This window comes from Sphaeramia orbicularis, chromosome 8, assembly GCF_902148855.1.
Source record: "Sphaeramia orbicularis chromosome 8, fSphaOr1.1, whole genome shotgun sequence".
Lineage (NCBI taxonomy): Eukaryota > Metazoa > Chordata > Actinopteri > Kurtiformes > Apogonidae > Sphaeramia > Sphaeramia orbicularis.
The window spans coordinates 49,490,255-49,515,672 of record NC_043964.1 but is presented as its reverse complement, the minus strand read 5'-3'; the positions used below and the strand labels follow the sequence as shown (position 1 = coordinate 49,515,672).

The window sequence follows — 25,418 nt, the reverse complement described above, 5'->3', positions numbered from 1 at the left end:
TTTTGCATCATTACAATACTTATAGTCGTTATATCTTCCGCTCCATGAAACACGTCATTACTCAGTAGTGCACATATATGGTTCTTTAATATATTTGCATTGCACTAAAATGCATTAATTTTCAATGGGCATATATGCAGGCGGAACAGGTAACCTAGTGCATCCCAAATTTTTCAACATTATCATTTTAATATAACAGTTATTATGGCCTCTAGTAAAATGTTTTTTGGGGAGGTGGGGTAGTGCGCTATAGGCCCCTGTGGCACCGCCTAAGCCTTTGTCCTAATGGCATTTTTTCCCCTTACATTTATACTTTAAGTAGTTTTAAAACCAGTACTTTTACACGTTTACTTGAGTAAAAAGCTTGAGTTGATACTTCAACTTCTACAGAAGTCTTTTTAAACCCTAGTATGTATACTTCTACCAGAGTAATGAATGTGAATACTTTTGATACTATGGACACTGGTTTCTTCTGCAGAAGTTCAGATTCTTATTTCTCTCCATGAGCCCTTGATCTCAAAAAGACGATAATAAAGTTGGTCAACAGGCGGCGCTAACAACAAGTGAGCGGTAATGCACTGCTCTTTTAAACTCGAAGAAGGCCCACTAAACAGTAGCGTATGCTAGCCTCAACGAGAAGTTGCTAACCGACTTATGAGACTTGACAAAACCTAGTAGTGAAAAGGTAGATAGAAGAGAGATAAGGTTACCGCTGCCAGCGGGTCATGCATTTTTCTAAAAGGTAATGAGCCGTAAAGCCTCAGGGTTTCGGCTCAGCGGCGCCCACAAACTGCAGCCACACTGGAATGACTGGCAGCCCAGGTTGGTGTTGTGCCTCGGTGTACATTGGTAAAGACAGACCGGTGACTTTTTGGGCCTACGCTCCGTTGCTTTCTTAAGTTGTGGCCACATGGGAAATAGTCTGGATATCTTTACCATCTACATGAGTAATTCTGAATGTTCTAGATTTGCATGTGATTTTATCACGACCTTGCCAAACACTACAACGTGAAGTCAATACGATTTTATGAAGTAGTGAGACTGTTCATTAGCCCTTCTGAACCGGGGACTGATGAGACGAGCCTGGCGCTAATGTTAGCTCAGATTGTTTAGACAGCATTGATTAGCTCTGTGCTGCCAACCTGCTGCTAACTCATATAACGATAACGGCATTTTAAGTCGTACAAGATATGTAGCTAGTCAAGTGCGTTTATAATATTCCAATGTTGAATCTAATGATGAATTGTGATTTTCCTATCCCAAAGTGATACACATTTTAATGGGCTTTAATGGTTAGCATTACTACGATTCTGTTCGATGTATACAAGGTTAGCCAGCTAACAGAAGGTAGACACCACCCCACAGCAACGTCCTCGGCTTCCTTTAGTACATCTGGAAATATTTGTATTGAACTGCTATTAATAAATCAGTGACAGAGTGGGACATGACCCCATTCGATCTGATAGTAACTGGAAAAAGTCGACGCCATCGTTAAAGTACAAAATTAGCCTCACGTGTGTGAACATGTTAATGTATCATATGAACATGTCTTTAAATATTTGCGTTACATTTGCCACCATGGTATTGATTTCAAAACGTTGGTAACAGTATTACAATGGCTCCTGCTTTTAAGTCTTTCCTCCTTGTCTTATGGTGGTGCTCCCTAGAAAAATATTTTTCCTTGTTAATGTCATACTTGATTGATACAGTGGGTATAACAATTCAGAGCCACACATTATCACATTATAATAAGGTAGGACCAGGGGACCTGAGGAATGGCTATATACAGTTTTTGCCTCTGGGTTTTCTGGCTTAAGTATGTGTGTAGCTCAAACAGAAATGAAACCAAAAGTGGCATGTTATAGCAGTGATGGTTTGGATTGCACATATTTTACTCTTCTAGGAGGTTGCTCCAAAAAATTTTTATATTATAAAATTATAACAATTTATCAGTCATTTAGTGGAAAGTTTTGTTGGTCCAACATGGTTATACATCTTTAATGTACTGTGAGGGTCCAGGTTATAGCTGTAATATGGGTCAAGGCTAAAATAAAAAAAAAAAATCTTTGTGGTAGACCTCTCTTAATTTTCCCATTCAGGCTGTGGAATGCAAACAGTTCCACTGGTAGAAGAGCCTCAGAACATTGTGGTGTCACCAGTGTGATGAACCGCTGGTACACTGATTCTTCCTAACAAACCCCTGGTCATTTTGGCCTGACAAATGGACACTGGTCTCTGAATACATGGAAATATAAACTTCTTGACAGTAGGCAGTTACAGTGGAGATGTGAGGTTTCAGTTCTTGGTAGAACTGTTCTTTCGGGACCATCCATACAACTTAACACTCAGCTCCAGCTGTCAAGGGTTTTCCACCTTGCAATACCTTGTTCTTCTGTACAACATTCTGAACTGCTGATTGTGGAATCTCCAGGAGACATTCCTAATTTGAGACTGTTTTTCAGATCTGCATTGAACCCACTGGACTTTTCCCATTATACTGTATGTTGCCTAAGTGAGCTCTTCTTACATTGTTAACTGGTGTAGTAACAGGAACAGGAATTTAGCGTACTCAAGCCTTATCAAGTTAAGCTACATCAACCCTTTAAGACCCACAACTATTTTTGTCACAACTTCCAAATGAGTTTTCTTTTGTTTTTCCCAAGTGATTTATCACCATTTATTACATTACCCTCTGCATTTAGCATTTTTCAGTGAAAGTCTGGTATTTTCCTATATTTAATTTAATAGTCATGTAGATGTTTATAAAAGCTCAGAGTAAATTTAAAGGTTATTATATAAAAACAGAGAAAGCTGAGGAAAAAGTGCCTTTTTCAACAAACTATATCATTAACTCAACACGAAAACAAGCATCTGTAGCCACTGTCATTTATCAATGTACATGGGTTTTATTGGTGAATAATTGTTGTAAAAGATGATGGTGTTTCCACGTTCACTACAGAGCCTTTGAATATCCAAATGGGTCATATCTGATGACCATGAAAAGATGACAAACTGTATTATACCAGAAATTTTACATGTATTTATAGGATTAGTTGTTCTAAAGTTATTAAACATTTTAGATCAGTATATGGTTATGCATAAGTTTGACCTTTTGTTGATTCAGAAAACCCAAAATGAGTGTTGAAGCTGTTTGAAATGCAGTGGGGAGGCACTGACACAGATTTTTTTAGTTCTGATACAAAGCATTTAGTATTGCCTGTCCTGATCTGATACCAGTTTTTAACTCATAAACAATATCTCACTGTGTGGAATAGAATGGGATTCTTCGTTCACAGGCCTATCCCAAGTTTGAAAGCCTGCTTTTACTTTGCTTATCAGTCATCATGAGCATCTTTCTCTCTTTCTCTTATCTTTATATTTAGAGTTGACAGTGCATCACCCAGCCAGGACGGAGTAAAGTCCAGAGACCTTGGTTCAACGGCATTATATGACGTGTTGCCTCCCAGCTGCCCTGACGAGCCAGCAGTGTCCAGCGATGCCTATGCTGCTGCAGATACACTCAAGGAAGAGGGTGAGACTTATGTGCTCTGTCAATTTCTGATTTGTTCTGACTGTGGGAGCAGAAATACTATAAACGTGTATTCAGCAAGGTTCTACTGTAAGCCTTACTTTTCAATCCAATGGCCTGAAAGGTCCGATGGACTATTGGCATCAGTTGGTGTCCCTCCGTCCGTCATGGATAAACAGTTTTTCAAGAATCTTTTTCTCTGAAACAGTCACTCAGAATGACTTGATATTTGTTCTGAAATTTGGCATAAGGTCTACCAAGTTTGTTCAAAGAATTGGGAAATAGTGATTTTTGAATTTTTTATGAATTTTTGAAATTTGAAAAATCCCCATTGTTTTATAATGGGATGCATTTCAAAGTGCTGTAACTTGAAAACAGTTGAAGATATTGATATGATTACTGCTGGTAATAAATAGGAAATCACATATGGGCTTTCATTTGGTGCCATGACCTTTGACCTTAAGTGACCTTGAAAGTTCAAAGTCAATGTCATCTGTGTCCAGATTTCTTGAAACTTCTTCTCCAAAACTCTCAGCCAGAATCAATTGAAATTCATAGTAGAGGTTCCTTGGGGGCAAGGTCTACCAAGTATGTTCAAAGATTTGAGAAATATTGAATTTTGAATTTTTTATGAATTTTTGAAAATGAAAAAATCCCCATTGGCTCATAATGGGAAAAATGTCAAAGTGCTGTAACTTGAAAACAGTTGAAGATATTGATATAATTACTATTGGCAATAGATAGGAAGTCACATATGGGTTTTCATGTGGTGCCATGACCTTGAGTGACCTGGAGGGGTGAAACAGATGCCTTTGGACTACAGGACACTTGGTCCTTTTTTTTTTCTTAGTAGTAGTGGAAAAAGGCAATACTTGATTAACTTGATACACTTGATTTTTCAATCATTGCGATTATTGGGGGCAGGATTGTGATTGCAATTTACAATTTCACAGTCACAATATATAGACTATAGAAATGTCAAGGCAAACACGCAAACTTAAAAGTAAATATTTCTTGCATGTGTTTGTTAACAGAACTATTCAAATGTCCCTTTTTACTCAACAAGGGAGAGAGCAGCAGTGGTGGACTGACTGGGCAGTGTGAGCGGTGATGGCAAAAAAGGGCAGTGAAACAGAAACATAAAGCCTCATATGCAGTTGTCATGTTCTAAAGCACACTAAACACAGTCACACTTTTTTATATTGGTCCACCCATGCTCTCTGTGCCGTGCTGTTACTGTCAGGAGATATAAACTCACTTCCAAAGGGCTGATGCCCAGAAACACAAGAAAATAATAGCAAAAAATACAGACAAGACAGGGTTTCTGCAGATAAATACACCACTGCAAATTTACAGAAGGTCAGAAGTGTTGATTTAGAGACATTATGATTATATGGGGGAATACATTTTTAATGACTGTTTGTTTGGCTAAGGATAAAAAAAAATACAAAGAAAAAACGGGCCATTGACTTTTTCCTGATATAAACTATCAGCTCTTAATAATCCGCAGTTGATGGACGCCTGATCTGGACAGATGATAAAATCGCTGAAGAACACATTGTGTCATTAGGATTGTAGGCTTTATGTGGTCGTTGAATTAAAACATTTTTTTGTTATAACTCAAGAAATTTCAGTAGTTCACTAGTATTTAGCATACATTTTTATATCTATTTGTTTATGTACTGTATATAAACAGTTAACAGGAAACTAGAGAAGTTTATTTGACCTGCATTACCTCAGTGTTTTGTTTCTAGGGAATATAGAAAATTATTTGTGTACTTTTCAGTCAGCTGAAGAAGTTGAACAGCTGCATTTAGACAATGTGCTAGAGACCCGCATGTTTTGACATTGGTTTGTGTCCCTCAGGTGGATATGAAGCTGGTTACAGTGTCTGTGATACTACGTTTGGTTGGAAGTCGCTGGGGCAAGAGTTGAGGCCCAATGACGTGACGACGGATTCTACCCCTTTTCAGCATGGAAACCGTGCTTTAGCTTCAAAGGATATGAGGAAATCGCAGGGTAAGCTCTTCAGTTTTCTGACATTAGAGATGACATGACATGACAGCAGCGGCCACTGTAAGCCCTTTGCAGGATTGTATAATAGGCTTTTTGCGACCTCATGATTCTGCTGACAAAATTGAGATGGATGACAAGAGGTCAACAGCAGAATGGACGAGGTACAGCAAAGTATGAGCTGTGCTAATTTAGATAATATTACAGAGGGAAGTGCCAAAAGGAAATTGTAACATATGTTGGACATGATCCTTATAGTATGAAGACTAGCTGTTTGTCAACCGAACCGAAACTTAACAAGGCTGTAGAAGCAACTGCTACTGTTACTATTGACAACAAATGACAGCTGTGGATTAATTTGGCAATAAACATTCAAGGCTGTCGTGTCTCCATGTTAACGCTATGGTTATTAACGTGACATTACTGGACCAGTGAGTCTCTGTGGTCCAATGAAACAAGTATCTCTGTGGGGTGATAAGGCAGAAGAGGGAGGGCAGTTTTACAGCTACCATAGGCTTCATTTTACCAATTTAATAACAGAGATTGCTATGTATCCACAAGTCTGCTAAGATGGACAATCAGACAGTAAATATATAGCAAAGACAATCCCAATTTTAATTTCAGGTCGGAGATATTGTAAAAAATTTTCTAAAGCATCTACAGGGGTTGGACAAAATAATGGAAACACCTTAAAAAATCAACAAAATATAATTTAATATGGTGTAGGTCCACCTTTTGCAGCAATTACAGCCTCAATTCTCCAAGGTATTGATTCATACAACTTGTGAATTGTTTCCAAAGGAATTTTAAGCCATTCTTCAGTTAGAATACCCTCCAACTCTTTTAGAGACGATGGCGGTGGAAATCGACGTCTTACTTGAATGTCTAAAACTGACCATAAATGCTAAATAATGTTGAGGTCTGGGGACTGTGCCGGCCATACGAGATGCTCAACTTCATTAGAATGTTCCTCATGCCATTCTTTAACAATTCTAGCTGTATGGATTGGGGCATTATCATCTTGAGGTGAAGGTGTTTCCATTATTTTGTCCAACCCCTGTATGTAGTAATATAAAAAATGTACCAAAATATCTCTAGTACAACTGAGTATCAGGTTTACAGACTGATGTCAAATTGTAACATTTGTTATAATAATCTTATAGATCACCATGGACAGACTGATCACTAAAAGTAGTTTCACATGTATTTATGTCTTTTGTGTATCTGTTAGCCTAAGTTGAGGTGTTAGTGGTGTTGCTTTTAGCTGTTTTCTTAAAATGTATGATTATACATTCAGCTGAAGTGTACAGTTGAAACAAAGGCTACCGAGCGATGTTTCTTTTCTTGCATTGTCCCTTTCTTTAACAGCAAATATAGTTACTTGATAGTAGCTCCCAGTAATTTCTTAAACTGGTTGACCTAGAGCAAAGCTAATTTGACTCCAACCCGAAGTATATTGACAGTGTTTTCTCAGGAGAAAACCACACTGTGCCCTCCACCCACAGAGCATCAAGTGTAAATGACCTATTATGATATTTCATAAAATTCAGAATCCTGAAAAACATGTACGAGGGGAAAAAAAAATTGTTTGGTGATGAAAATAAACGTATCCAATGCCTCATGTGCAAGTCAGCATATTTGTTGAATTAGTGTCATCCAGTGTTTCTCAAACTGTGGGGCAGGCCCCCAAGGGGAGGCATGAAGGCTTGGCAAGGGGGCATGAGATTACTCCTGGGTGTTTTTTTTTTTTCTTCACTTTAGAACATGTAGCAGGCGGAACTAAAGTTTTAGCTTTGGAACACCCTGGCCTCATTTTAAGGACGTACAATAAACTAATCTACTGCCATGGTGATCTGTCACTAGATTAGACAAAGAGTTTAGGTTTGGACAATGGACAAGGATTGGACTGGAAAAGAAAAATGTGCAATGTTTCTGTTTTTGCACAGTTTGCACTTTAATCTTCTGAGATGTGCAATGTAAACATGCTCATTGCAGCCACTGATATTGTTAAAATGTTCATCTTTCCTACCAAAATTTGTTTATTGTTATAAAAAATATAACTTTATTGTCATTGTTGTGAGGTAATTGCGCATTTCCTATTTTTCTTTGGGAAAATATTGTCTCAGGGAGCAGTCTGGTTGAGTTTATTTGTATTGTTCAAGCAAAAATTGAAGTAATTTTTAATTTGCCCAACAAATTACTCAAAGAAACGCAAAAAGTATTGTTGCAATGTTGATGTTTCTTTCAATAAAAGTTATAATTGCACAACTATTACAATGTTGTTGGGGTTGAGGGGGGCCTGGAGATTTTTCGTCCTCCGAAGGGGGCCCCCCATAGAAAAAGATTGAGAACCACTGGTGTAATCTGTTCCATCAGTGCATTGTTCCAGCCGAGAACTGGTGTGCATTTTGATCCTACCAATTGCTGCATAGGTTAATGTTTGTACTCATCTTTGGTGATGTTGTTGCAGACAGAGGGATGGCTCACTCAGAGGAGTCTCGGCTGGCCAACCTCCTGCGCAGAGTCTCCAGGGAGGATGATCGCGACCGCAGGCTAGCTACTCTTAAACAGCTGAAGGAATTCATCAGCCACAGCGAGAGTAAAGTGGTCAGTCACATTGTTTTTTCTCACTAGATTCTCCCAAAACTAGACACTGAGAGTGCATAGTTGTATGGGGCAACATATTTATATGAATGTGTATAATAGTCACAAGAATGGCATTAAGTGCAACAGGTCATTTTCTCTCTTACAAAATGTAACCACAAAACTTATCCCATGTTTTTGTACCCTTAGGCATCCGTATCTATTTATGATTGATATAGAATTAGTATAGAAATTAATATTCTTTATGAGATAACTGCAATAACATAGTTTTGAACCAATCACTATCATAGATTCAGATTTTTTAAAATAATAGTAATGTAAAAAAATATCATATATAATTTTTATTTCTGCGGGAAAAAAAGATCTTCCATGTAACATTTGTAAGTGTAAAACTGAATGCAACACTGTCGGTATTTTGACAGTGTGGTGGTTTACCAGCATCCTCCTGATCTCTAAATCCTCCTGCTCTGAATCTATGAACAGATCAGGTGATGCTCTGACCATTAAAGCTGACCATTAAAGATTCAATTTATGAACTGACCCAAAGTGAAACAATCAGTGGGCTATGGGTCACTTTAAATCATGAACTTTGTTTTTTATTTTGGCTCCAGGTTGCTAGCATAGTGGTGCATAACATAAACAGGGCAAATTAACTATACACTGAACATCAAACTGTGCATTTCTCAGATGAGCAAGCGAAAGTGATAAGAAATATCACGTAAAATTGTGCAGGTCAGGGCAATCCAGATTTCTAACCCACATCATCTCATTGGACACCAACCCAAGCTAGCAGGAAATGTCTGACATTGTCTGAGCAAATTTTCAAATCGACTTTATTGAGAAAAACGATCCTATTGCAAAATGTGCACCCTTACAGGATTAGAAGACATAATGAAGCTTGTTACATTGCTAAGAGGCTTATAAGGCAACTGCAGAACAAGACCTCTAACACTGAGCCTGTTTTCACTAATACCCCGATCATTATCCGATTTCTGGAGTGATCACATTATTCAAGTGATCTCATAAATGGCATAATGTGATGTTTTATCAGATAACGGCAGTAATCTGATTATGAGAAATCAGATTAACACAACTGGATTTCTCCCCAATACTCTGATGTCTTCCTGCATCTATACACGTCAATCTGATTTATTTTGTTCTTTTACATCTGTGCATGTGTAAAAACTATTAAAATCATAGAAAACGGAAGTTACGAAGTCAAACGTGAGTCAAGGACAATAACAGGAAATTTGAATCTACATACATACACCCAAAGAAATCCGATAATGGAATGAAACATCTAAACCAGGCTTTTCGATTATCGAATTGAAGTGCATCTAAACGCGTCAGATCTGATTACAATTATCATTTTCATGGTCATGTAAACGGGCCCAGTGACCAATCTGTAAATATCTAAAAAGGAATTCCCACCTAAATTTCTTACAGCTGAAAGAGGAAAACTTTTCTATATACACTGAACAAAAATATAAATGCCCCACTTTTGTTTTTGCTCCCATTTTTCATGAGCTGAACTGAAAGATCTAAAACTTTTTCTGTGTACACACAAGGTTTATGTCTCTCAAATACTGTTCACAAATCTGTCTAAATTTGTGTTAGTGAACACTTCTTCTTTGCTGAGATAATCCATCCACCTCACAGGTGTGGCATATCAAGATGCTGATTAGACAGCATGATTTTTGCACAGGTGTGCCTTAGGCTGGCCACAATAAAAGGCCACTCCAAAATGTGCAGTTTTTTCACACAGCACAATAACACAGATGTCACAAGTTTTGAGGGAATATGCAATTGGCATGCTGACTTCAGGAATCTCCACCAGAGCTTTTGCCTGTGAATTGAATGTTCATTTCTCTACCAGAAGCCATCTCCAAAGCTGTTTCAGAGAATTCATGAAGAAGACTGTGCGAGGAAAATGGTGGTCACACCAAATACTTACTGGTTTTCTGACCCCCCTGGACCACCCAATACAGTAAAAGTGCACATTTTAGAGTGGCCTTTTATTGTGGCCAGCCTAAGTCACACCTGTGCAATAATCATGCTGTCTAATCAGCATCTTGATATGCCACACCTGTGAGGTGGATGGATTATCTCAGCAAAGGACAAAGGAGAAGTGCTCACTAACACAGATTTAGACAAATTTATGAACAATATTTGAGAGAAATAGGCCTTTTGTGTGCATAGAAAAAGTTTTAGATCTTTGAGTTCAGCTCATGAAAAATGGGAGCAAAAACAAAAGTGGGGCATTTATAGTTTTGTTCAGTGTATAATTTTCTATAAAGACTTGAAACATGTCAAGCTTCTCCTATGGCAATTATTAAAAGCTGTATTTTGTACTGAAGGCAGGAAAATATGGTTAAAAGCCACAGGATTAAACAGGCATATATCATTCAGATTAATGTATTTTCTAAATTTTGAATACATTCTAAGTCTGTTTGACTACAGGGTTGGTATTAAATGTATTCAATGGTAACTGCACTCAAGCCAATGAAAGCTAGTAAGGAAATTAAGGTGTGCTTCATACTTGACCCAAATGAGGCAGTTCTCATCTGATTGGTAGTATGCCCAATTTAAAATACAATCCAAACTGACTTCTTAGGAATAAAATCAAAAGTTTTAGAGAGCTTTTCCACTTTACTGTTTTGCTCTTTGCAAATAATCTTTTGCAAATATGGCTGTTTTACTATTCCAGATAAATGATATTGAGTTTAATATATTAAAATTAATTACCACGTATAACCCTAGCCTGGCCAGCCATCCATCTTTCTCAATGAGAAATCCATCTGGAATCACGGGGGTTGAATCCAAATATGAAGGTGGGACTAACAGGTGTCGAGTAAACCAATCACAGATAAGATGGACGTGAGGCTTTTGTCAGAGAAATGAGAATACAGGGTGTAATCTGTAATTCAGTGCTTATTTTTGAATCAAGTAAACAACCAACAACAGTTGTAAAGAGATTTGCGGACTTGGAACTGACTTTGACTGCCCGCCAGATTTGTGATTGGTCGGTATAGAATATATAGTGCATATTTCACAGCGACTGGGCCAATTCCAGACTGTTTTCTCAGTATTGAACACACTGAGAAAACCGGATGGCTGGCCAGGCTAGTATAATCCTGCCTTCACGTGCCATGGGAATTGTGGAAAATACTAGTTACAAACTCAAAAATTGCACGTGAATGCCCCCTCACGTTGTCTTTTCCACTGGAGAACAGGGAAAAAGTTTTGATCTGCGAGCTGCCGAGGTGAAAATAACCTTTGAACTTTTCAACATGGTGGAGAGCAACGAAGGATTTATGTCGAATGATAAACAATGCTTTTATTTACGCTCTGCTGCTGTTAACTGATGATTTTGCACATTTATAGCATAAAGAAGCAAAAAAGTACTGTAGCAGATGAATTAACATGTCTAAAACTGTTTACCCATGTAACAGATCACAATAAATCATGTCAGCCATTTTTCATTTCGCTACAACAACAAATGCACTTGAATACAACGCACTTGTAATTTTTTAGTTCATGAGTGAAAAGGATCATCTTCCCAATAGCATGTGAAGGCAGTATAAGTTCAGGCATTGAAACAGATACTTTGGAAGCACAGACCTCTTAAGAGAGTATTTTTTAAGAGTTAAACAGACTAGTAACTTCAGATTTGGTATTTACAGGGTGAGGAAGCAAAATTTACAGTGAACATTTAGTTGTTTTTTCTCAGCAGGCACTACGTCAATTGTTTTGAAACCAAACATATATTGATGTCATAATCATACCTAACACTATTATCCATACCTTTTCAGAAACTTTTGCCCATATGAGTAATCAGGAAAGCAAACGTCAAAGAGTGTGTGATTTGCTGAATGCACTCGTCACACCAAAGGCGATTTCAAAAATAGTTGGAGTGTCCATAAAGACTGTTTATAATGTAAAGAAGAGACTGACTATGAGCAAAACTATTACAAGAAAGTCTGGAAGATACTATTAAAGAAGAATGGGAGAAGATGTCACCTGAATATTTGAGGAACACTTGAACAAGTTTCAGGAAGCATGTGAAGGCAGTTATTGAGAAAGAAGGAGGACACATAGAATAAAAACATTTTCTATTATGTAAATTTTCTTGTGGCAAATAAATTCTCATGACTTTCAATAAACTAATTGGTCATACACTGTCTTTCAATCCCTGCCTCACTTCCCCACCCTGTACTCTTGGTTCCCTTCAAACAGTCGACACCGACAGCATTCACAGTGAAGCCCAAGTGACATGTTCAAAACAACTAATGAGAAAAGAAAAAGGTGCCACCAAGACCTGAAAGTCTGTTTTAATGTGTAATAAAATGATTTGTAGAAATTGTCTGTAGCGTATTCACAACATGGTAAATTTCTTCATCATCTTGGGTAAGATTTGTAGAGATGAGGGTTTGTAAAAACTGAATAAATATGCTGCAATAAAGCCAAATTATCCCGTAAAGACCCAGTGCTACTTCTGTGGCTGTTCCCAAATTATTTTTTCTTTCTGGGGGGCAGCCATGGCTCAGATGGTGGAGTGGGTCATCCAATAACTGAAGGGTTGGTGGGTTCGAATCCTGCTCTGTCCATGTGCTGTTGTGTCCTCGGGCAAGACATTTCACCCTCCTTGCCTCCAGTGTCACTACTCACACTGGTGCATGAATGCGTATGAATGTTCGGTGGTGGTTGGAGGGGCTGTAGGTGCGGATTGGCAGCCACGCTTCTGTCGGTCTGCCCCAGGGCAGCTGTGGCTACAAATGTAGTTTACCACCACCAGAGGGGGAATGTGAGAGTGAATGAATAATGGATCCTCTGTATGCACTTTGAGTATGCATTCATAGAAAAGCGTTATATAACGCTAATCTATTATTATTATTATTATTATTATTTCTATTTAACCTTTCTTAAGTGATTTATCACCAGTTATTGCATTATCCTTTTTATTTTGTGCTTTTTTTCAATGAAAACCAGGTATTTTCCTATGTTTAATTTAATGATTATGTAGATGTTTATAACAATTTGAGTAAAGTTGACGGTTATCATATCAGAAACAGAAAAATTTGAAGACAAAGTGACTTTTTCAGCAAAGATATCATTAACTGAAGATAAACCCAAGTGTCTCCATCCACTGTCATTGATCCAACTCCATGGGTTTTACTGGTGAATCAATGTTGTAGAAGTTGATGGTGTTTTCGCGTTCACCACGGAGCCTCTGAACATCCACATGGGTCATATCTGATGACCAACTGATGACAAACTGCATTTTACAGCAATTATTTACATGTATTGATACGATTAGTGGATCAACAGGTATTAAACCTTTTAGATAAGTAAAAGATTTTTGTTACTAGTGAATGTCTGTTTGGGTTTTATGAGGTAATGCCAAGCACTTGACTGTCCTAACAGTTTCATTGCCTTCACACAGACCCTGGTCAAACAGCTGGACACCATTCTCAGCACCTTGAATGACATTCTGAATGAGAGGTAAGAAGAATTTTGCATTATTGTTGTTGCATTATCTAACACACTGATTCTGTACTAGATTAGTGTCATTTGACACTACAGGTTGAAAAAAATGGCAGGCACTCGGCAAGTGCAGGCTTCTGCTCTTCTTGTATAATTAAACCACAAATAAACCAACAATTTTTTGTTAAATTAGTTACTGCTTAGTTTAATTGACAAGGTAACGGAGGTTTTAGTTTTAATATGTTGGTTGGTGACACAGGTGAGTTATTTATTCATCTTTGTCAATTTGTTGACAGCCTATTTCATGAAAAGCAGTGCAGTGGTGTTTGGTTGACAGATGGGAAGGATTGAAACAATAAAACAAACACATTTGTAATCTTTGAGCAGTCTCCCACAAACAGCTTTAGTTTAACCGTGAGGCTACTCCAACAATTGACACCACCTCATCATAAATCTTTTGTCTGAACTGGGCCTAAATAAAGGAAAAAAAAAATCTTTTTCCTCCCAATTTCAAGTAAACCTAATAACTGAGACGATAATTGTGGTAATTTGCTCTGTAGTGCTTCCCTGTTCACTGACAGGTTTACTTCACTGAGCCTTCAGTTTGTCCTTGTCATGCTGCTTCATTTCTTCATTTACACTAGTGATAGCACTGTAAACATCCAAAACTATTTATTATTTTCAGGTTGTGTTCTTTTTTTGTTCTCTGTGTTATCACACATACTGTTACAGTATGTGTGCTCTCTGACATGTGTTCTTTCCCTTCATTGCTGTATGTAGCAGTAAGCTCCTGTGGGAGCTGCGTCAGGATGCAGCAGCCTGCCTCGGTCTCCTCTGTACAGTGCTAAGCTATGAGGCTGAGCGCATCTTCAAATGGCTCTTCCTCAAGTTTACTTCAAGCACTCGTGACGAGGTGAAGTTGTTGTACTTGGTGGCAGCGCAGCGTGCACTGGAGGCTGCAGGAGAAAGGAAGGCTTTCTCTCACATCATGCAGGTAACCTCCCAATCTTACAGATGATTTGCAGCTTTTCACTCCTCACATTCAGTATATTTTTAGGAGACTGAAGGTGTAATTGAGTTTCTCTTTCAGGATAAAATCTTGCCTTTCTTTTGAGGCTAAAAGAGACTTGTTGCTGCCACTTTCATGTCTGTGTTGGATTATGGGGGCATTATTTATAAGAATGTGTCATCAGTGTTGACATGCTCTTGATGCAGTATATCATGGTGTTGTTTGTTAAAGGTTGAGGTTTGTTAAAGGCCTCAGAGCTCGTACTCATCACTATGTTTTACATGTTCAAGTTGAATACACAGATCTTTTTATGTGCAGGCGGAAACACTGGTATTCTTTTATTCATAAATGTATTTTAGGTCTACTTCCATCATATTTAATGATCTACATCTGTTGGAATGACTTTAATAATTACAGTCTCTGGTCCTGTTATATCTACGTGTTCCAAAAGTCAGAAGACAACTAAGATTTTTAATCTCAGTGAGTCTTTTTTTTTCCTTGTTAAATAAAGGCCAATAAATAAATAAATTTTCCTTTAGCTCCTCAGCTTTGTTTCTGACAACACAGTTTCAAATGACTATGACTCTTCAAGTCTAAGTAAGCATGTACTTATGAGTTTAGTGATGTTTGTGGACATACAGAGACAAATACATAGTCTCTACATAAATCAGACTGTTGTGGCTTTTAGGAGACTTGCTAAACTTCCTCAGCCTATTAATGGAATAAAACAGCCTGACAGTATCCGGGTATATGTTACTTCTAGCCCATTATATCTGTTGGGGAATTTACTACACCACTCTAGCTGCTACCAGATAATCTGGCCTGAACTTAGTATTTTGTGTGTTTTCAGTTGGTGATGAGCAACCTTCAGTCCATCCTAGAAAATGTGGACACTCCAGAGCTTCTTTGTCAAAGTGTGAAGTGTATTCTTCAGGTAGCTCGCTGCTACCCACATGTTTTCAGCACCAACTTCAGGGTAAGAATCTCAGTGTGATCAGTATTGTTACTGGGCGACACATGTAATATTGAAGATATGGCAGTTACTGTTGTTTGCTCCATATTCTGTTGGTTTAGTGTTTTGTCTTTTGTTTTTTTTGACAGGACACCGTGGATATCTTGGTGGGCTGGCACATAGATCACACTCAGAGGCAGTCACTCACTCAGCAAGTGTCAGGTTAGTTGAACTTGTTACTGCTTAAGATGGTGTTTTTTCACCATGTAACTATACTGCAATTGTGTCCATCTGTCTGCATCTGTAACTAAAAACCAAAATCACATTTCACCTTTAAAATTTCATACAAGGTAGGTCCTTGTAGAAGATGAATCTGAATTCTTGGCCATTATGAAATGGGACACAATTTTACATTTTTGTGATTTTTCTCTGAAAAACAATCACACACATGCAGCATGTGTATTGCCATTTTCTTGCTGATCTGGGATCAGACTTGTTCAAGAGACAGAAGTTACAATTTAGAATGGGCGAATGTACTGTGCTAGTGTATGTGAAATACATCAACAAGGCACATTTGCATTTGAACTTCTTGACAGATAAGAAATAGAACATAATATGACTGAAGTCTGTTAACTACATGACCCATCTCTGCCAATAGGCAAACCTGCCAATTATTTCAGTGTACTTTTTGGTTTACTATAATGATTGAAAGAAATGATCAGTTGTATTTTCTAGCAGGTTAATGTTTTACCATCTGCCATTATCCATGTGTTTCATAGGTTGGTTACAGAGTTTGGAGCAGTTCTGGGTTGCAGACTTGACATTCTCCACCACTCTGCTGGGACAGTTCTTGGAGGATATGGAGGCGTATGCAGAGGTGAAGCTGATCACATATATACTATTTTTGTGGAATGTGATGATGCATTACACTGATAATGTTCATCTGCAGTTATGCAGGCTCAGTCTCCAAAGTATTCTGAAAGTAAGACCTGTTTATCACAAAGTTTCTGTGGTACACATTTTTCAAGCTTCAAAAATTTATGAAAGAGATAGAGACAGATTAGATGATTTTTGATTCCAATTCCAACCTCTTAAATTTGAACAGATGGATGCACACTAACATCAAATAGGCTGATCACCACAGTCTCATGGAATATACGGCTCATACAGTGGAAACTGTATATTTAGAAATTTATTATTAATAGGGGTTTCACAGTAGAAAAAAAAAAAATCATGGTTCGGTACATACTTTGGTTTTTGGGTCACAGTTCACACACAGTAATGCAATTGACTTTTTACTACTTGACGCTATACCGCACATACTGGAAGCCGAAACAAATGAAAACTAATAGTCAATATGCATGAAATAAAGAATAAAATGTCTTGTCATGCTGTTGGATGTCAGAATAGGAAAACAAATATATTCATTTTTATAAAATACAAATGATGAAGATACTGTTTCAAGTTAAACATGGACTTTAAATCTGTAGATGAATTGGACTGGACCCAAATGGACATACAGTTGACCGCTACACAAGACACAACACACTTAACAACCATTTACAAGTACTTTACTGAAAGCAACTGAACTGCAGTGTCTGTTGTTACAGAACACGATAAAGCACCCAGCTGCTGTTATCTCTGTTTGATTTGTTAAATTTTAAAAAATCGGGTTACTCACAAAATCAGTCTTATTCTATCCATAAGACACAGACTGGAGCTACTATTCATTAAAACCAGTCCCTCTATAAATATTAGTAGCCCACTCTTCATATGTGCATAGCAGTGTGGTAATGAGATATGCCACATACCGAATACTTTCACAGCCTCTATGGATGTTTAAAAGGAACAGAATTGGGCTACATTCACAAGGTTTTGCAAACTTCACTGTCTGGATCTGACAGGATCTTATTACATGTCATTATGGACAACATGTAGCCTCAGACAAAAACACACACTGTCAGGTTCATTTCAATGACTTATGTGGACGTGCAGTAATTCAACACACTGTTTGTTGTCAGCAGATACCAGGATTGCTCTCATCATAAGGTGCGTCTGTTTGGAAACCTGAGAATGCTAGGATACTATTAAAAGCTACATCCAATGTATTTATACTGGAATATCTTTGCTCTCTCTTGTCTGAGTTTACCTGGTGTAAAGTGGTAGTGACCTCTGATTTACTGCCACTCACTGGACTGGAGTGTTGCTAAACTCGCTCCAATGGCTGTTTTGGTGTGAATGATAGATGTAGGTCTATTCATCATGTACTCGAACTGTGGATCCTGTATTGTGATGGTATGATATGAATGTTGGGCCCATGATTATTAAAAATCAAAATTGGCCATTCAGTTTATTTTCAGAAGAAGCAAAGCAGTCTTCAGTGTGCCTGAATGGAGTGGATGAAATATTGTCATAATAACTGAGTATGTGCTCTTTTAGGATCTGAGCCATGTGGTGTCAGGTGAGGTGCCAGATGAGGACATCCCCCCTCCCTCGGTATCACTGCCTAAGCTGGCAGCTCTGCTCCGGGTTTTCAGCACAGTGGTCCGCAGCATCGGAGAACGATTTAGCCCCATCAGAGGACCACCCATCACTGAGGTCTACGTAACAGATGTAAGAACTACACTCAGGAAAACAAGCAATGTTTTCATTGTGAACAAGACTTGGTAGTTGAGTTAACTCTAGGGTGTCACCTAAGTTAAGTATTGTTCAAAACTATTTGATATCAGTACTGGTCCTCAGAACTAATCTTTGATTTCTGTTTCTGCCTTTTGTTGCTACCTTTTTCAATGACACTTTTTCTTTTATCCAGCAAAATGACACCACAGTCTAGCATCTTTAGTTTCGTTTTCAGCCTCTTTACATTTGAGTATAGTCCAACCACTTTCATAGCACATGAAATTTGAAACTAATTTTACAACATACTGTCATTTTACTACTGTTTACTGCTTCCTAATGATAGCCTTGCTAACCACTATTTGAAGTTGTCTGTTAACATAATGTCCACAAATAAGATCTACTCATTTTGTACTGACATTTGATAATCAATTACAGGCAATTTTTCTGTGTTCAATAGAATCTAAGCAGAACTTTACAGTTGTTTCAAAGCAAATCACCAGTTTTCCTGCTAATTTAAAATCATTTTGTTTCTGAAATAATGATTGCCAAGCTTCCTGTCAGGGTGGAGGACATCACTGTGCTTACCTCTGTCTTTCTGCCTTCTTATCAGGTTCTGAACCGGGTCCTGGCTTGTGTGACTACAGCAAAGCAGGTTCAGTTCTCTGAGACAGTTCTCACAGCAGGGAACGAGTGTGTAGGTGTGTTGTTGGCGAGTGTAGAGCCCTGTGGCCAGTTGATGGAGGCTGTCCTGGCATATGGTCTGGACCAGCTGGACTGCTGCCGGGCCTGTGGTTCAGACTACAGTCTGGCAGTGCTCAGCCTTCTCACTCTGGTACGTACACCTTTTAGCAAACAGTCAAATAGGTTGTGCCTCCTTGTTTTGTTTGTCATTTATGTGCTTAAAACAATAACTAAATCCTTTGTTAATTGAAGTCTGTTCTTGGGTTGTTGTTATTTTGAAGTAAATAACAGTTATAATGAAGGTGACGATCTCCTGACTTTGCATTCAGATTGTGGACCAGATCAATACCAAGCTTCCTGCCACCTTTGTTGAGAAACTGTTGGCACCTGATTCTCTGCTGCTCGAGCTGCGCTTCCACCGAGAAAAGGAGGTCAGTGTTTGTGTATACTGCTTCATTTCATTTCAGCTAAAAAAAACTTTTTTTTTAAGTCTACCAAATCATGTTCTGAGGACAACAAAAATGAGTTCAGATCCTGTTCACCTGCTGTTGGATCTAAAAGTCTGAGGTGCAGTAATCATGATTTTACACAGATGCTTTGCTGCAGTAACCTTGCAGTCATAGAGATCTTGCTGGGTGATGTCGACAAAAATTATAGCTTCCTATTTTGCTTTAATGGTGATATTCAGTATTTTTTTTTCCACTGCTGGAATCGGCTCAACTCTGCTCTGCTTAGTTTGATCACAGCTTCATTACATTTCCACTAAAAGTATGGCATTTCCTCAGTGCAGCTGGTCAAACCAGACGGACAGTGTTATCTGTTGTGACATCATCCTCAGTGTTACTGCTGCTATGAGTGAGGCCTCAATGGAGGAGGACAAAACTGAATTCATTTGTGATTTATCTGAACTGCATGATCTTACATCACTTTTATCACTTTAGTTCACATAGAACCTTGGCAAAGATGGCACAAGATATGCTGTCTGATTGGTTCCTCATGGCCTCTGCTCTCACACTATGGAAACACTGAAAAAAATATGCCATATCTTGGCAAGTCAACCTGATACCAGCAGTGGAAAAGCAACACATAATGTATATCTTAAGTGCATTACATTTTCAGTGGTAAACCAAAGACATACACCACATCGGTGTCAGTAAAGATGCATTATGTCGCAGCTTAAATGGTTAAAGTTGAACACTGTTAGTGTTAACAGATTCTAACTAATCATTAAAAACGTCAATACATTTGCAAGCTTAGAAGCAATATTAAAATTACGGCCATTTCCTTTATTCCATGTGAATAAGTTTCAGTATATATTTGATATGTTTTTGCATCGTAATGGGGAAACTACACTGTCATGATGTAGGTAGATTATAGGATCCACTTTTTTTATTATTATTATTTTTATTTATTTTATCTTATTTTATTTTTTTAATAAATCCACTTATTAATCATTATTTTAATAGTGGAATTGTTTCTAGTGGATATGTGTTGTAATTGCGACAAACTCAAGCTTTAGTCTGAACTCTATGGTGTATTTGAAAACTGAGAAGGTCAAAAGTTAAGACAGGGATGTAATAGTGGTTAGTAAAAAGATCACCCAGCCCTAGCTATGGTGTGAAGTAAATTGAAGTGTAATTCAGTGCAGTACCCTCAAAGTATGGCTAACTGAGATCTGTGTTTCCTGTGTGCACCTGCATGCACTCCACAGGTCATGTCAGCTGTTCATGGAGTGTACCAGGCGCTGCTGGGTTTGAAAAACATTCCAACACTGGAAGCGGCATATAAAATGGTATTGGGCGAGATGGCATGTGCCCTGTCAAGTCTTATGGGAACTTTAGAGCCAGCGGGAAGAGAGACGACAAAGGAAAGCGCATGTCCCAGCATCCAGCACCCGACTTTTGCCTCTCTAATCCTACCTCTGGAGAAGGCCCAGTTCACCCTCATCTTCAACCTCAGCACCCTCACCACAATTGGAAATACCAAGAACTCTCTTATTGGGGTGAGCTGCTGTGCTTTTCTGGCTTCTCATCCCTTGATAGAACTGTTTATTGTTTCTGTAGAGGATGTGATGGGCAGACAGTTTACTTTCATCACGGGCAGCATTTAGTTTTAGTCTTAGTTTGTAGTCGGAGAATGATAAGCAGACAAAAACTCAAATTTTGTACCCTCAAATCCACGTGACTCTTGTTTGTCTGATTTCGGTAGCATTTATTAAGTTATATGTTGGGGAAGGCATTTTAGTTCTTAGTGAAACAGTTAATATGTATGTTACATACTCTATTACATATTTACCTCTTTGACTGCATTGACCTGTAAAGAGAAAGCATGGTAGTGCAGTGGTAAGCACTTTGGCCTCGCAACACGAAGGACCTAAATTCAATCCTGTGTGGATTATATACTAAGCAAAAATATAAATGCACCATGTACAGTATTTGTGTAACTCAAGAAGCATGGCCCAAAATGAGCTCATGATGTCTTATAATTGTTAGACATGGTTAATTCTCTTGACTTATAAACAAACTTTGTGTCCATCTCTGCAAGTGAGCACTTGCTCAGTGGTCTAGTGATTCTACCCACAGCACAGGTGTAGCATGTCCAGACGCTGCTCAAACAGCATTAACAGTATTCAGACCCCCTTACACTGGGGACAATTAAAGGACACCTCAAAATGTCACATTTCCTCAGATGTCACCATGCCACAGATGTCACAAATCATGCGGGAATGGTTCTGGATAATATCCCATAGCTCTGTGTGGCTCTCAAAGAGGAATGAAATAACATTCCACATTAACATTTCCATTTTTCTGATCGATCCTATTCTAATATTTTGACACACTAGATTTATTTCATTTTTGGGTTGAAAGGCATAATCATCAAAATTAAAGCAATAGAGGTTCGAAATCGTGGAACTAGAATTTTTGTCAGAATAATAGTTTTTTGCAGTGCACCAGTATTATCTCAAAAATGTTCATTGTGTACACAGCTTTTCATAGTGGTCGGAAGGACCAAGGTGTGTTTATGGTTGCATTAACACAAGATAAACTACTGGGTTGTGTGTGCTCATCATGAAATCTACAATTTTTGTTTAGATGTGGGCATTGTCTCCAACGGTCTTCGCTCTGCTCAGTCAAAACCTGATGCTGGTCCACTCAGAGTTAGCGGTCTACTACCCTGCTATCCAGTACGCTGTGCTGTACACCCTGTATTCTCACTGCACCAGGTAAAAACGCACACCTGTGCTTAATTCATCCACACATATAATGCATTCCTATCAAACGTATATTTTTAACATTGCTCATTGTTTACATAAATCTGTATTGTGGGTTCATCAAGTTTTCTTCTCCAAACAAAAACTTATAGGGGATTATGTTGACAGCTAATCAAAATAACGCTGTATCTTCCTGTGCTTTGTCATCCAATACTCAGGGTGCTTGCACAGGTCTTGAAAGTCTTAAGAAGTCTGGAATTTTGAAACACTGTTTTCCAGACCTTGAACAGTCTGGAATTTTATGTTCAAAGGCATGTAATCTTGTAAGATAAAAAATACACAAGGAAAGCATATAAAAAACTTTATGATTTCACTAACCAGTCGGTGCTGGAATGATTCTAGTGAAACTTGTTTGTGTGATATCCATGCACTTTTGTGATTTTAATGTTTTGAAAATGTTTCTGATAGGAAAACAATTTACTGCTAATGATGCATTCATTCATTTTTGTAAAATTAACTTTTCTACTACACACAACAGGTACAATCTCAACCAAAAAAGTAGGCACACAAGTATAAAGGAACATAAAGTTAAGGTTTTAGGGAAAAAATTATCAGTTTTGAAAAAGTCTGAAATTTTTCTTTGGATAAAGAGCAAACACCCTGTAGTTTATTGTACTTTATAGAATTGTCAGCTTAGCTTAATTTTTTTGGACAGAAATCAGACACAATAAAATCTCAAATCAACTGTTTTCTGTGCAGGTTGTTTTGTCAATAGCTGCACTAAAGATCTGTTGTAAATTGTCCAAACAAGGCCAGAACAGTCAGTTTGGTTTAAACTGTGGGTTGGCTTTAATCACTGTATCCTTTTTTAGACTCGTTTCTTTGGGGTTCTCTTCCTATTTTGTCACTTTATAACACCTCACGACATTAGTTTTCATTTGGATTAACTTTAGAGCTCTTTATTCTAAAAAACTGTAATGATAATTTTAAGTCATTCTTTTAATCTTTGAAAGTAGAAGTACAACATATAACCCCTTTTAACTTAAATACAGGGGATATGGCACCTTTGAAAGATGAATAGCATTGCAAATATTTGCTGTAACGCAAGTACACAAGACCTAATGATACTTAAATCTTCATATTTAAGGAACATGACCACTTTTGTCACCACAGTTCTATCCATGAAACCTCTTCAAAACACAAACCAAAACCTCAGATCAGTCTTTTTGACACACACGACAGTAAGCCCTCAACAAGTAAAACATGAAGTTCAGTGTGCTTTCTATTCTGACTGACCTTTTCTTGTTGTTGTTGTTCTCCAGGCATGACCATTTCATATCCTCCAGTCTATCCTCATCGTCACCCTCCCTGTTTGATGGCGCTGTGATCAGTACTGTGACCACAGCGACCAAAAAACATTTCAGCACACTGCTGAGCCTTCTGGGAGGTCTACTGATGAAGGAGCACCTTTACCCCGAGGCCAGGTTCTACCTCTCTCCTTTTTTCATGAGTTCATTGTGGAATGTTTAGACTAGAATTCTGTTTTACATTCTACAAGCTGTCTAATGCATGCCTTAATTAAGCTTATAATTATGATCTAAGTGAATACATGCAAGTATTAAGTAGAGATTTGTTTTGTTTGAAAAGGCACAAAATGACAGGTGATGTCTGATCATTAATTTAACCCATAAATACCAAAACATCCACTGCTGACCAAAACTATCTACTGATCTAAAATTTTTAATAACTGTTGATCCACTTATCCTATCAATACATTTAAATAATTGGTGTAAAATACAGTTTATCATTTTTTCATGGTCATCAAATATGACCTATTTGGACGTTTAGAGGCTCAGTAGTGAACGTGGAAACATCGTCATCTGCTACAACATTGATTCACTAGTAAAACCCATGGAGTTGGATAAATGACAGTGGATGGAAACACTTGTTTAATGTTCAGTTAATGATATGGCATTTTACTGAAAAAGTTGCCATTTCTTTAGTTTTCTCTCTTTGTTATAATAACCTTTGGATTGACTTTGAACATCTGCGTGATGAATAGATTAAATATGAAAGATGTCTGATTTTCACTGAAAAATGCAGAGGATAATTTTATAACAAGGGTTGCCAGGCATAACAAACCCCACCCTTTGCACATTTTTCACCCATTACAAGTAAATGGGAAGATTTTTAAAAAATCATGAAAAATGTTAACTTTGACCTACCTTTCCCAAAATGTAATGACATCTATTCTGGGTCACTGGCAATCTCTAAACCCAATTTGGTATGAATTGACCTAATAGTTTTGCTCCCAGAGTGTTAAAAAACAAACAAACAAACCAAAAACAATACCCCTTGCCTCCTCTTCGGGGGGGGGGGGGGGGGGGGGGGGGGGGTAATAAATGGTGGTAAATCACTTGGAAAAGACAAAAAAAAAGCATTTGAAAGCTGTGACAAAAATATTTGTGGGTCTTTAAGGGTTAAATCAAAAACTAATGTTGGCAAAAGTGAAAGGTTTTGAGGACGATAAGCATCCTGACTGCTGTTGTTGACCTGACAGGAAGCTGCTGCTAACCTGGGCTCAGGAAATCGCTGTGCTAATGAAGAAGTCAGACACCTACAGCCCTCTTTTCTCTCTTCCATCATTCAACAAGTTTTGCAGGGGCCTGCTTGCTAATGGTAAGCTCAGTATAGCCAGTATTTCACCAGCTTACAAATCTGTGTAACAATCACATATAAATATATTTCTCACTAACAGAAGTGTTTTTCTTGCTCCTTTCTGGGCAGCTCTAAATGAAGACCAGGGCATCTGCCTTCAAACCTGCAACACCTTACAGGTCCTCTCATCATCTCTGTCCACTGAGTTGTTGCAGAGGTGAAGAACACAGACACACGCATTGTCTTAAACACACATTACACCCACTGTGGCTGTAATTCTTGTTTTGTACTGTGCAATAGAAATAGGACTGATCTTAGATGATGTCTGCCTTTGTGTAAGCTCACTGTGTCTTTGTGTGTGTGAATTAGGTGTGTGGATGTGTGCAGAGTCCAGTTGGTCCATTCAGCCGTCAGGGTGAGGCAGGCTTATGGCAAGCTGCTAAGGACAGTTCCACTTGATGTTGCTCTGAGGTAAGATTTGATTTGCAGTGGTTTTAGGTTATTTTTCAGAAAGCATGTCAAGTTTATTAATAAGCCTAAAGAAAAGATATTACTCTTAAGTGTTTTCATTTGTTATGGTAACTTACTCTGTGAAGCTGGACAGGATTTTTTATTAGATGCTGTTTCTTAAGCCTGCTGGTAGCAGCATAATAATATT

The 25,418-nt window shown here is 38.0% G+C and overlaps 1 protein-coding gene across 1 annotated transcript in view; it reads left to right on the top strand.

Annotated features, from left to right (window-relative positions):
• The first annotated feature begins 606 nt into the window (after positions 1–606).
• smg1 (SMG1 nonsense mediated mRNA decay associated PI3K related kinase) overlaps positions 607–25,418 on the top strand; it is a 68,837-nt gene continuing 44,025 nt past the window's right edge. Inside the window, exons 1-18 of the mRNA XM_030141505.1 lie at positions 607–822; positions 3,384–3,532; positions 5,396–5,548; positions 8,013–8,149; positions 13,590–13,648; positions 14,411–14,624; positions 15,490–15,615; positions 15,741–15,813; positions 16,371–16,468; positions 18,031–18,204; positions 18,821–19,042; positions 19,221–19,322; positions 20,603–20,893; positions 21,984–22,114; positions 23,425–23,586; positions 24,663–24,781; positions 24,890–24,977; positions 25,130–25,231. Coding sequence (XP_029997365.1) covers positions 746–822; positions 3,384–3,532; positions 5,396–5,548; positions 8,013–8,149; positions 13,590–13,648; positions 14,411–14,624; positions 15,490–15,615; positions 15,741–15,813; positions 16,371–16,468; positions 18,031–18,204; positions 18,821–19,042; positions 19,221–19,322; positions 20,603–20,893; positions 21,984–22,114; positions 23,425–23,586; positions 24,663–24,781; positions 24,890–24,977; positions 25,130–25,231 — 2,477 coding nt within the window. The 5' untranslated portion in view covers positions 607–745. The remainder of the gene's footprint in view (positions 823–3,383; positions 3,533–5,395; positions 5,549–8,012; positions 8,150–13,589; positions 13,649–14,410; positions 14,625–15,489; positions 15,616–15,740; positions 15,814–16,370; positions 16,469–18,030; positions 18,205–18,820; positions 19,043–19,220; positions 19,323–20,602; positions 20,894–21,983; positions 22,115–23,424; positions 23,587–24,662; positions 24,782–24,889; positions 24,978–25,129; positions 25,232–25,418) is intronic.